Below are 13,634 nucleotides of genomic sequence, written 5' to 3'. Positions count from 1 at the left end.
GCTACAAGCAGAGAGGTAGTTTCAGCTCACACTGACTAGACATGGGGGGCTAGCCTAGGGCTGTTACGGTGACCGTATTACCGCTACACCGGTAATAGTCAACACACAATCACTACTCAGACGGGATCCGGTCATGAGTCTTGACGACAGTCAAATACCACGTGATCGTTTAGTCACGGTAATTAGGCTTCTCCAAGCTCTGATGCTGCTGATGGTCATTAGTAGCCTACCAAACTTGTTAACTGCCTGGTACTCAACACTCTATTGTTCCTCTAATCACTCTGACATCAATGTAAATGTAATCGAAAATCTAATCAAACACTTCATGAAAGCCCATGAGCTTATGTTGCGCAACATTTCTACAGGCTATACAGTATCTTCAATATGCATATGGAAATTGAAAAGGACACTCGCAGTTTCATCCCCGATGTGTCACTTGTAGCTTGTGAGAAAGACCCGATCACATGACGGGCATCGGCTAATAAGAATTGAGCTATCTGAGAGAGCCATGTGAGTGAGAGGTGCTTCGGAGCATACAGCCAGGAGAAGGGAATTATAATTATTATATTCAGCCCAAGAGCATAACGCCCACTGGCCGCAAAAGGCACGGATTATTGTGTTTGTCAAATTGTGAATGAGAGACTGATGAAGTGTGTGCAACCTGCGCAAAAAAGAACAAAACAGAGCACATGCCTTTCATGCAACTTTTTTCAAATCATCAGTACAGTCGCATCTTGCAGCCTTAGAATGTATTAAAATTCAAAACATATAACCCAACTTTTGTATCACAACTAAAGTTGCATGAATAACTCTAAATAAAGCATATAGGAGGACCTGTTTCTTTGATAACTGCTCAACACAATAGCCGCATGTGCGCACTCCCTCAAATCTTTTGGAGAAAATATCCTTTATATTTTATTCAGCTATGTTCAATTGTATTCTTCATACCATAAAATAATGCCACGGAATTCTAAGCACATATTGTTTTCCAAATGCACTAGTGTAGCCCACGGCCATATGGCATAGACAGATCAGGGCCTAACATGAGGACAACTCGGAGTACTACATTTTCTTCACACTATGTTTCTTTAGACCTGTCTAAAATAAATTATGGATTTATTGTGATGGTGTAGGCTATATTATATTGATTTATTTTTGCTATAATATCTTAGGAAAAAAAATACTGATGATTTATTTATTTAGACTTTTTAAAATGTAGATGTTCCAAAGGTCTGCATCATTGGATTGTAGGCTATGTGTGGAAGCCAGGCAATTCCAATTGTGTTTATGTTAATGAACAGTCAATTACCGTGAGACCTGCAGTCATTTGCTTGACAATCACCGGCTGACAAAATGTATTGACTGCCACAGCCCTAGGCTAGCTGTTACTGCTTAGATATGGGGAGGGCTAGCCACTACTGACTAGACATGAGGAGGGCTAGCCACTACTGACTAGACATGGGGAGGGCTAGCCACTACTGACTAGACATGGGAGGGCTAGCCGCTACTGCTTAGACATGGGGAGGGCTAGCCACTACTGACTAGACATGAGGAGGGCTAGCCACTACTGACTAGACATGGGGAGGGCTAGCCACTACTGACTAGACATGGGGAGGGCTAGCCACTACTGACTAGACATGGGGAGGGCTAGCCACTACTGACTAGACATGGGGAGGGCTAGCCACTACTGACTAGACATGGGGAGGGCTAGCCACTACTGACTAGACATGGGGAGGGCTAGCCACTACTTACTAGACATGAGGAGGGCTAGCCACTACTGACTAGACATGAGGAGGGCTAGCCACTACTGACTAGACATGGGGAGGGCTAGCCACTACTGGCTAGACATGCTGGAGGTCTAGCCACTACTGACTAGACATTGGGAGGCTAGCTGCTACTGCTTATACATTCTAAAGGGCTAGCTGCTACTGACTAGATATGGGGAGGCTAGCTGCTACTGCCTATACATTCTAAAGGGCTAGCTGCTACTGACTGGACATGGGGTGGCTAGCTGCTACTGCTTATACATTCTAAAGGGCTAGCTGCTACTGACTAGATATGGGGAGGCTAGCTGCTACTGACTAGACATGGGAGGGCTAGCCGCTACTGACTAGACATGGGAGGGCTAGCCACTACTGACTAGACATGGGGAGGGCTAGCCACTACTGACTAGACATACTGGAGGTCTAGCCACTACTGACTAGACATTGGGAGGCTAGCTGCTACTGCTTATACATTCTAAAGGGCTAGCTGCTACTGACTATATATGGGGAGGCTAGCTGCTACTGCCTATACATTCTAAAGGGCTAGCTGCTACTGACTAGACATGGGAAGGCTAGCTGCTACTGCTTATACATTCTAAAGGGCTAGCTGCTACTGACTAGTTATGGGGAGGCTAGCTGCTACTGACTAGACATGGGAGGGCTAGCCGCTACTGACTAGACATGGGAGGGCTACCGCTACTGACAATACATGGGAGGACTAGCCTCTACTGACTAGACATGGGGAGGCTAGCTGCTACTTCTTATACATTCTGGAGGGCTAGCCGCTACTGCTTAGACATGGGGGGCTAGCTGCTACTGCTTAGACATGGGAAGGACTAGCCACTACTGACTAGACATGGGGAGGGCTAGCCACTACTGACTAGACATGGGGAGGCTAGCTGCTACTGACTAGACATGGGGAGGCTAGCTGCTACTGACTAGACATGGGGAGGGCTTGCTGCTACTAGGGCTGTGGGATGTATGACAATAGCAAAATGGTGGATGTCTTGGATGGAACACTGGTCACTTCAATAATGTTTACATACTGTTTTACCTATTTCATATTTATATACTGTATTCATCCTATTCAACTATTGCTATTCTATCCATGTATTCTTCAGATATACTATATATTCTATCCACATACTGTCCATAATGTCTATACATCCCATCATATATATAACATTTGATTTGATTTTGGATTTGATTTGGATACATGTAGCAGAAGAAATGGGAGTTAGAACTAGAATCTGTAGAATCTCTTGCTCATATGAATGTATGATTTAGAAGAAAGGTTAAGTTCATGTTCATACATTACATGGCCCAAAGTTAATTGTTTGGAAAGCCTGGGTTTTGGCTAGCGGTCGACCGATTATGATTTTTCAACGCCGATACCGATTATTGGAGGACCAGAAAAGGCCGATACCGATTAATCGGCCAATTATTTTATTTTGATTTTTTATAAATACATTTAAAAAATATATATATTTGTAATAATGACAATTACAACAATACTGAATGAACACTTATTTTAACTTAATAAAATACATCAATAAAAATCCATTTAGCCTCAAATAAATAATGAAACATGTTCAATTTGGTGTTGGAGAAGTAAAAGTGCAATATGTGCCATGTAAAAAAGCTAACGTTTGAGTTCCTTGCTCAGAACATGAGAACATATGAAAGTTGGTGGTTCCTTTTAACATGAGACTTCAATATTCCAAGGTAAGAGGTTTTAGGTTGTAGTTAATATAGTATTTATAGAACTCTTTCTCTCTATACCATTTGTATTTCATATACCTTTGACTATTGGATGTTCTTATAGGCACTATAGTATTGCCAGTGTAACAGTATAGCTTCCGTCCCTCTCCTCGCCCCTACCTGGGCTCGAACCAGGAACACATCGACAACAGTCACACTCGAAGCAGCGTTACCCATCGCTCCACAAATGCTGCGGCCCTTGCAGAGCAAGGGGAATAACTACTCCAAGTCTCAGAGCGAGTGACGTTTGAAACGTTATTAGCGCACACCAAGCTAACTAGCTAGCCATTTCACATCGGTTACACCAGCCATCAGGCTGATAGGCTTGAAGTCATAAACAGCGCTGTGCTTGCGAAGAGCTGCTGGCAAAACGCACTAAAGTGCTGTATGAATGAATGCTTACGAGCCTGCTGCTGCCTACCATAGCTCAGTCAGACTGCTCTATCAAATCATAGACTTAATTATAACATAATAACACACAGAAATACGATCCTTTGGCCATTAATATGGTCGAATCCAGAAACTATCATTTCAAAAACAAAACGTTTATTATTTCAGTGAAATACGGAACCATTCTGTATTTTATCTAACGGGTGGCATCCCTCAGTCTAAATATTCCTGTTACATTGGACAACCTTCAATGTTATGTCAGAATTACGTAACATGTGGTTAAGGGCGCTGTACTGCAGCGCCAGCTGTGCCACCAGAGACTTTGGGTTCGTGCCCAGGCTCTGTCGTAACTGGCCGCAACCGGGAGGTCCGTGGGGCGACGCACAATTGGCCTAGCGTCGCCCGGGTTCGGGAGGGTTTGGCCGGTAGGGACATCCTTGTCTCATCGCGCACCAGCGACTCCTGTGGCGGGCCGGGCGCAGTGCACGCTAACCAAGGTTGCCAGGTCCACGGTGTTTCCTCCGACAAATTGGTGCGGCTGGCTTCCGGGTTGGATGCGCGCTGTGTTAAGAAGCAGTGCGGCTTGGATGGGTTGTGTATCGGAGGACGCATGACTTTCAACCTTCTCCTCTCCCGAGCCCGTACGGGAGTTGTAGTGATGAGACAAGATAGTAGCTACTAACAATTGGATACCATGAAATTGGTGAGAAAAAGGGGTCAAATTAATTTTAAAAAACAAAAACAATAATAATTACGTAACATTCTGGCAAATTAGCCAGGCTGCAATGAGCCAGGCTGCCCAAACTGTTGCATATACCCTGACTCTGCGTGCAATGAACGCAAAAGAAATGACACAATTTCACCTGGTTAATATTGCCTGCTAACCTGGATTTCTTTTAGCTAAATATGCAGGTATACTTTTGTGTATTGATTTTAAGAAAGGCATTGGTGTTTATGGTTAGGTACAGTCGTCCAACGATTGTGCTTTTTTCATAAAATGCGCTTTTGTAAAATCATCCCCCAGCGTTGCATCGATGATATGCAACGCAGGACACGCTAGATAAACTAGTAATATCATCAACCATGTGTAGTTAACTAGTGATTATGATTGATTGATTTTTTTATAAGATAAGTTTAATGCTAGCTAGCAACTTACCTTGGCTTCTACTGCATTCGCGTAACAGGCAGGCTCCTCGTGGAGTGCAATTAGAGGCAGGTGGTTAGAGCGTTGAACTTGCAACCTGTAAGGTTGCAAGATTGGATCCCCCGAGCTGACACGGTGAAAATCTGTCATTCTGCCCCTTAACAAGGCAGTTAACTCACCGTTCCTAGGCCGTCATTGAAAATAAGAATGTGTTCTTTACTGACTTGCCTAGTTAAATAAAGGTATAAAAAAATACAGATTTCCGATTGTTATGAAAACTTGAAATTGGCCCTAATTAATCGGCCATTCCGATTAATCGGTCGACCTCTAGTTTTGGCGCTTTTCTGTCTTTCATTGTAGCAAATCAAATTTACTTAACTTCTCAGTCCTTCTTAACTCCCTAAATTATTCTGTAGTAAATTATTTACTCAGTAGCTAGGTTTCCATCCAATTGGCGACTGATTTTTATGCAAATATTCTAAAATCACATAAAAACAATATGCACATTTTCCCACCAGAGATGTTTCCATCAAATTGACTTGTTGCGGATTAAAGGCTGTGCCCGATGACGTAGTGCAAATTGAAATACCTTTTGCGATTAAATTCCCATGTACCGAATAAAAAATACAAGTTAAATGGGTTTACATCGCATTTTCAACTCTACTGATGGGTTTTCTCACAATTTAGTTTTAGTTTTATAGCGTATCTGGTACAACAACTGGCAGATACAGTGTGGGTATAGCCTACCTGATGAGATTATTATGGACAAAACAGCAAGATTCAAATGGCAGCCAAGCGTCGATGACCATGTCACCAGAATAAGACCCTCTATATTTATTGGGAAGGAGCATCAATCTCAGCACCTTGTACTTTCACCACACTGTGAAGTTCATCATAACATGCATGCTTTCCCGAAGAGTCGGTAGTGGGAGGACAACACTACATGTCATCTCGGGACTCCAATTTTATTTCGATATGATGGTTATTATATCACTATTTGCTCATAAAAGCATTTCCACCGACATTTTTCGCATAATCTATTTTACAGACACAAAAAGATCCCACCATGTCGACCGTATTTTGTGATGTCTACATTTGGAAAGTTTACAGACAAATGTTCTGTTTCCATCAGGCCTGTTGTAACATTTCTATCCAACATACTTTACTTGCATCAAAAGGATGGATGGAAACCTAATTAGTGTTGTGAATTGGTGCTCATAAAACGCGAGAACAAATGTTTAACATTTGAAGTATGGCACTTTGAGGCCTAATGGATCTGATGTTTTTCACCTGGCCTGGCCTAAGTGCTCTGAGTGGCCTGGCCTAAGTGCTCTGAGTTGCCTGGCCTAAGTGCTCTGAGTTGCCTGGCCTAAGTGCTCTGAGTTGCCTGGCCTAAGTGCTCTGAGTTGCCTGGCCTAAGTGCTCTGAGTTGCCTGGCCTAAGTGCTCTGAGTTGCCTGGCCTCACACTTGTATAATATAATTTCTCCTCGACTTTCCCTGAGATTCAGGGGTCCCCCAAGACCCAAGCTTAGAGACTCATTATTGTTCACTCTATCAGCTTTCTGAACACTCTATAAACGCAGAACTCTGGGTAATATAAGACAAGCTACAACCAATAAGAATGACAGTGTCAGATGATTTCTTAATCCTGATAGAGTTTTGCCGATATGAATTATCAACTAACTACTAGCCAAAAGTTTTGATAGATTTCATAACTATTTCATCACTCTTGACTGTCTGTTTTGGGTCGTTTGTAGATTAGATGTGTAGGAGTAAATGCAAGGTTCAAAATGGCTGCTGATCCGTTTGGCCTTTTCCTCCGCAGAGCTGATGTAACAGGCACACCTCTGTTGCCTTGCCGTACTGGACCGGTGCTATCGATGGTTACCAGAGGAATGGGAAACGACATAAAGAATGATTAGTTAATAAATCAACTCCCCAGCCTGCATCCCTCTCGCACTCTCGCACTCTTTCTCTCACTCTCACTCCCTCTTCTTCTCTCTGTTAAATTCCTAAGACATGTTGCACCTGTTTGCATGGGTACACAGGTCCCCTGCCGGGCATTCTCCCCCCTCTCCTTCCTCTGCCCCCAAGGGCGTTGCAGGGATATGATGTAATCAGATGAAAGAAGGCGGATGGAGGGTTAACAGTGGCAGAGAGCCAGTCGATCAAGGAGAGAGAGGAAGAAGAAGAGGCTTCTCAGACACAATATTCACTAGGGAGAGAGGCGGGTGCACATTATTGATCAGAGTAAAATTTAATTTAATGGAGAATTGACTACTAAGGGTTTTACCTTAGCTCTGCTGGTAACTGGGGCCTGCAATACAGAATGGGGGTAAGAACGTTGGGTGATTGGGGGGAGATTGGGGGTTGGGGGAAAGGAGATGGGGTTAGCAAGGAGATGTGGGGTAATGAGTTTCGGGGATTGGGTCAGTCAATCTGTTATGAATTGTGCATTATGCAGAAATAGCTCTGCCATTTCCTGGTTTCCTCATTTCAGTTTGTGACAAAACAAGTACATTAGAGTGTCTAGTTTGAGATATGGACGCCTCACAAGTCCTCAACTGGCAGCATCATTAAATAATACCCGCAAAACACCAGTCTCAACGTCAACAGTGAAGAGGCGACTCTGGGATGCTGGCCTTCTAAGGCAGAGTTCCTCTGCCCAGTGTCTGTGTTCTTTTGCCCATCTTAATCTTTTATTTTTATTGGCCTTTCTGAGATATGGCTTTTTCTTTGCAACTCTGCCTAGAAGGCCAGCATCCCGGAGTCACCTCTTCACGGTTGACGTTGAGACTGGTGTTTTGCGGGTCCTATTTAATGAAGGTGCCAGTCTGTTTCTCAAACTAGACATTCAAATGTATTTGTCCTCTTGCTCAGTTGTGCACCGGGGCCTCCCACTCTTTCTATTTTGGTTAGAGCCAGTTTGAGCTGTTCTGTGAAGTGAGTAGTACAGTGTTGTACAGATCTTCAGTTTCTTGGCAATTTTTCACATGGAAAAGCCTTCATTTCTCAGAACAAGAATAGACTGACGAGTTTCAGAAGAAAGTCATTTGTTTCTGGCCATTTTGAGCCTGTAATCGAACCCAATAATGCTGATTCTCCAGATATTCAACTCGTCTAAAGAAGGACTGTTGTATTGCTTCTTTAATCAGGACAACAGTTTTCAACTGTGCTAACGTAATTTCAATAGGGTTTTCTAACGATCAATTAGCCTTTTAAAATGATACATTTGGATTAGCTAACACAACGTGCCATTGGAACATAGGAGTGATGGTTGCTGATAATGGGCCTCTGTACGCCTTTGTAGATATTCCATTAAAAAACAGCTGATTCCAGCTACGATAGTCATTTACAAAATTAACAATGTCTACACTGTCACTCTCTGACCTTAGAGATCCTTATTTATTCCCTATGTTTGGTTAGGTCAGGGTGTGACTTGGGTTATTTTAATGGACATAAAATGTCTAAGTGGAAATGCAATGACAGAGTTGTTATTTTCTCTCTCTCTCTCTCTCTCTCTCTCTCTCTCTCTCTCTCTCTCTCTCTCTCTCTCTCTCTCTCTTACAAATGTCTCTCTCTCTGTCTCTCTCTCTCTCTCTCTCTCTCTCTCTCTCTCTCCCTCTCCCTCTCCCTCTCTCGTCTCCACTGATATACAGACAGAACAGTGTCTCTCTTCCACTCTGTGGAGTTCAATATCCACAGAGGTAAAGGTATCATTTTCTTTTTACCTTTTTTTCTCTCTTTTCTTTCTATTTCCCTCCAGCCTGCATGGCTGCCACTGCAACTGAAGTCGTTTAGCACCGTCCTTGAAAAAGCCCTCAGTGAGGAAAAACTCCTGGCATGTTTAAGGAAAAGGTAGAATGCAGTGTGTGTCAGACAGAGCTGAGACAGGGATGGGCAGGGGGTACTCCCCAGAGGGGGGGTATTTTCCCCTGTAATAGCTGTTACGAGCCCTACATTATATCCAAGGAGCTACGTTCCTTTGGGGTCCAGACACACATACACACACACACACACACACACATACATACATACATACACACAGACGAGAAAAAAACACACACACTCTCTCCCAACCGCTTTGCTCGCTCCATGTCAATATCCTGCCATTTGAAGTCACGTACTGCAGGGGCTTCTGTAAGTCGCCGAGGAGCCGGGCTGACGGGTACTGGGCCGCATTCATTAATAGGGTTGCCGTGCTCCTGTCCCTCCCCAACAACGCCACGGATGTCTTCACCGGGGTATGAGGGGAGAGGGAGGGGTGGTCGTCCCGTGGGGAGTCTCCTCCCAGACTCACTTAAAGGAGCTTTATTTCACAGAGAGAAGAGAGAGAGGAGAGGGAAACAGAGGAAAGGCCAGGGCCGGCTCTTTAGAAGGGAGTGCAGGGGCCCCGACGGGGGCCCAGGCGAGCCGAGGCTAACCCTTCCAAGGGTCACACTCCCTCCTGCCCCCCGTCAAACAGCTTATTATCCCACCTGTCGGAAAGTAATCGCTCCAGCTGAAAGGAAAGGTGTCGAGGTGTTTAAATGCTTTGTATGGAGGCACCTGAAAGGGCAAAGAGGGAGGGGTGGAGGGGAGTAATGGACGAGGCCTAGCCTGCCTGAGGGATGCTGCTATGTTGATAAGACTGAAGGTGACTGTAGTCAGTACATTGCTAAACTCACCTTCATGGCTAAGGCTGTAGGAGTCACAACCTTTCATGGCTCAGGCTCTTTCCATGTTGTTTATTCAAAGATAATTCAGTCTTACCCAGAGTAAGCGTTTGTGTATGTGTGTGTGTTTGAATGTCAGTGTTCTTTGTGTGTATAATCGGTGTCAGTGCGTGCGTGCGTGTGTGCGTGCTGATGAGTGTGTGACAGGTGTGTCTTGTCCGTGCCAGTGTAGAGAGTCCAAGGCCGTGTTTTTAACAGGGTGCAGCAAGTGGGGCATGTGGTTTGCATTAAAGGGATTAGCAGTCACTTCAAAAGATGACCTGGATTCAGCCCACCAGGGACTCCAGTTACACCCCCCCCTGGTCCACACATACACTCCCTCCCTTTAAAAAAAACCTAGCTGGCACAGCTGTCCCCGCTACAACCACTCTCTCTCACCAAACCGGCATGTGCGTGCGTGTGTAAAGATATTCAAACATCCTCAGAAATCCTCTACTTATTTTTCTGTAGTATATGACATTTCTCTAATTGCTGCATCTGAATCAACGGTGTAATTGACCTGTTGTTATTATACGGTAGTTACACTTCCAGTACACATTATGTAAACATGTCTATTAATATGGTGATTCATATATTCCATCACGGGTATTACATGGTAACTGTTGTTTCCATGGCCACAGCCATTGGTCTGATGTTGGCATTGTTGGTTGGGGATTGAGATGTTGGAGGGAGGGAGGCATTGTCAGCTCAGCAGTGACATGCCAGTAGAGGACTTAACCATATTTAATTCCAGGACATATTGATCCATATAACTATTGACTGCTGCTCGGTTTTGATTGGATTTGGGTAATGCAAACGCCACATAAACCCACAACATGACATTCACCACTCACAACACTACGTCAATCACTAACCATCTAAAAAGCAATGGTGAATTCTACAGTATTAAAGTCTGCCTTGATGTTGAAAATGATTTATTTATTTTAGGTTATGAAAATGTTTGAATTCAAACTTGCTAAATGGAAAAAATGTTGAATTAAATCAAATGTCCTTGTGTTGAATTTGATATTGATTCAGTCCTTTCATTCCTTTCTTTCTCTCTGTTATTCCTCCATTTCAGAACCACATGTTGACTCAGCACAGCAGTTAACCAGGCAGATTATCAGTGGACCTGAGGAGGAGAGGAGACCCATACGGCGAGGAGGAGAATCATGTCTGACCCGGTCGGTCCTCCAGCCACCGTCAGTGCAATATCCCACTGGCTCTTTTGCACTGAACTTTGGATTCAGTTCACATCGGGAAGAAACATGTCACACACACACACAAAAAGAAAAAAGACAGATGACAGACAGAGGGGTGAAAAAAGGACAGAAAAACTTAGCTCTGGTCTTTGACTGGTTGTTATTTCAACAAAACTGGCCAACTATCTTTGTAAATAGAAATTGTTCATGTGTTGCTTAATAACTTCAGCTATATTGCAGTCTTATACAGTATTTGCTATTGTACAGTTCTGAACCGTTTGTCCCCAAAAAAAGAACTAGAAAAAAATGACAATGCCACTGTCAGTCAGAAGAGGTGGAATTCATCAACAATGTGTTGGTGAAACAGGGTGCCAATGTGGGGTATTATTATGTAGGGAACAGGAAGTTGTGGTATGGTCAGTCAGGACCCTTTTCATCAGTGCCCATTTCCTGTATGTGGACACTATCCTGACCTGGTCATTCGTTACTGAAGCGGGTAGCGGGGTGCTTGATCACCAAACCTGACATTGTGACATCACGGGTCTCATTCCAACATGGCTGTCCTTCTAGAAGACCAGCTGAGGACTGAATGGTGCATTTAATCTGGTCCTCCTGCCTGTGCAAGTTCGAATGAAAGGAAGAGAAAAAAAGAAGGAAAAACAGTATAGGGTTCTGATATATGCAAAAGCAGTGACACAGATTTGGAAAGGCCAGCTAGCTCCTCTGGTTGGCACGGGAACAGAGGCATCATGAACCCCCTGTGTCTCCTAGAGCATTATGGGGGGGGGGGATCTCCAGCCCACTGATTTAAACCTGTACAATTCTGTTATTAATGTTTACTGCTCGTTCAAGCCTGGAGATTACTGGAATTTTTTTCTTCTCGTTTTTGTTAGCTCTTTGTATTTTAGATTTTTTTTGCAATGGGGAAGACATCCATATTGATTTGGGGTTGTTGTGGAGACTATACATGTATTACGTCTCTCTGTAGGGATGTGCTTATGAAACTTATGTCCTGGGGTCTCCTGAAGAGTTCCCAACTTATCCCCTTCCTTCCTCGTTTCCTGCGGTATCCCATTGCTCTGCTCTCTGCTCAAGCTGGAAGCCATTGTGGCGTTATTATACACCAATATAAATCAATCTGTTACAAATGTAGGATCTTAATTTGACCAGTTTTACAGCAGGAAAATCATTCTGCAGCAACAGGAAATTATTGTGTGGATTATAATTCTTTACCATTTTTGTAGCAGTTGATACATTTTTTGGTTAGGAAAAATCTATTCAAAATCAATTCAAAATCAAGTCAAATCAAGACTAACTTTAGAAGCCTTTTTAAACCTCGAGTACATTACAAGATTTAATTTCCTGATATGCAGGACATTTCCTGCAACAACAAGGTGATTAAATTAAGATCCCACATCTGTAAATGTTTTTGCATTCATTGAACCTGAGATGCACTTTTGTATGAAACTTTAATGTTTTGACCTTTTGATTGAGAATTGTTCATACTCAGTTTACAGGAAACTAACCACCATCTCCTGCTGCAGCAAAAGGACAGTTCTCTTCTCTGATGTTATTCAAATGTTATTGTACAAATATGGAGTTCTGTATTTGGCAGATCTCATTTTTGTGTTGCACATGTGATAAAATATTAAACATGTATGAGAAAACGGCTCCTACGGCCCTTCATTTGTGTGTTTGTGTGGTTGTGTGTTTGTGTGGTTGTGTGTTTGTGTGTTTGTGTGGTTGTGCTCACGTGTGTGTGTGTGTGTGTGTGTGTGTGTGTGTGTGTGTGTGTGTGTGTGTGTGTGTGTGTGTGTGTGTGTGTGTGTGTGTGTGTGTGTGTGTGTGTGTGTGTGTGTGTGTGTGTGTGTGTGTGTGTGGATCAATTCATTTGATTAAGTAACAAGATGGGCCCTTGACAGCATGAACGTGATCATCTTCAAAACCTTACTTTGGATTTTTGGTTTTAAATCAAATTGCTTCCTTTTAGCCTAGTTAGACCTTTGTTTAACTAGGCAAGTCAGTAAAGAACAAATTATTATTTACAATGACAGCCTACCGGGGAACAGGTTAACTGCCTTGTTCAGGGGCAGAAGGGCAGATTTTTACCTTGTCAGCTCAGGGATTTCGATCCAGCAACCTTTCAGTTATTGGCCCAATGCGCTAACCACTAGGCTACCTGCCTTTCCCCTGGTTCCACTGGGGCTTCTGCCTAACGAACAGCTGAGGATCTTAAGGGAGGTCTGTGTTATTAATGACTCCATTACCCATCACCCTGTGCGGTCCCATTCCACACACCCTCGCACCAGGCCTATTAGGGAGCCTGCAGCTCTCCAGGGGACCACTGGAAGGAAATTATGTCTGCACTGGATGGGACAAAGCCCCATATAGTAACATCTGTCTGTCTTTACAGATGAATCCTCATAACAATGAGATGAAAAACAGAAAGTCAAAAAAATAACTGTTATGACCAGGGACATGAGTCTGTCATGAAAAAGTATACATTTGACTAAGATTTTGATAGTACTTGGGGTGGGATTCTGAAATACGTTTTGCTATGTTTTCAATAGGATGATCAATGCCACTTTTTTTCAAACCAAAATTAAGATTTGAAATATATCGATTAAAGAAGTCAGCGCTTGGGAATATTAATTTGTACATCGTATACTGTTTCTCCTG

The 13,634-nt window shown here is 43.3% G+C and overlaps 1 protein-coding gene across 6 annotated transcripts in view; it reads left to right on the top strand.

The window, feature by feature from the left end:
- The window catches only part of LOC118394751 (zinc finger protein 521-like), a 151,528-nt gene extending 138,903 nt beyond the window's left edge, over positions 1-12,625 (top strand). For all 6 annotated transcript variants that reach the window (XM_052463830.1, XM_052463828.1, XM_052463827.1 and 3 more), the window contains one exon: positions 10,835-12,625. In XM_052463830.1, coding sequence (XP_052319790.1) covers positions 10,835-10,864 — 30 coding nt within the window. In that variant the 3' untranslated portion in view covers positions 10,865-12,625. The remainder of the gene's footprint in view (positions 1-10,834) is intronic.
- Positions 12,626-13,634: the final 1,009 nt, after the last annotated feature.

The sequence above is a fragment of the Oncorhynchus keta genome, chromosome 15, assembly GCF_023373465.1.
Source record: "Oncorhynchus keta strain PuntledgeMale-10-30-2019 chromosome 15, Oket_V2, whole genome shotgun sequence".
Taxonomy (NCBI): domain Eukaryota; kingdom Metazoa; phylum Chordata; class Actinopteri; order Salmoniformes; family Salmonidae; genus Oncorhynchus; species Oncorhynchus keta.
This window is presented reverse-complemented; position numbering and strand designations above follow the sequence as displayed.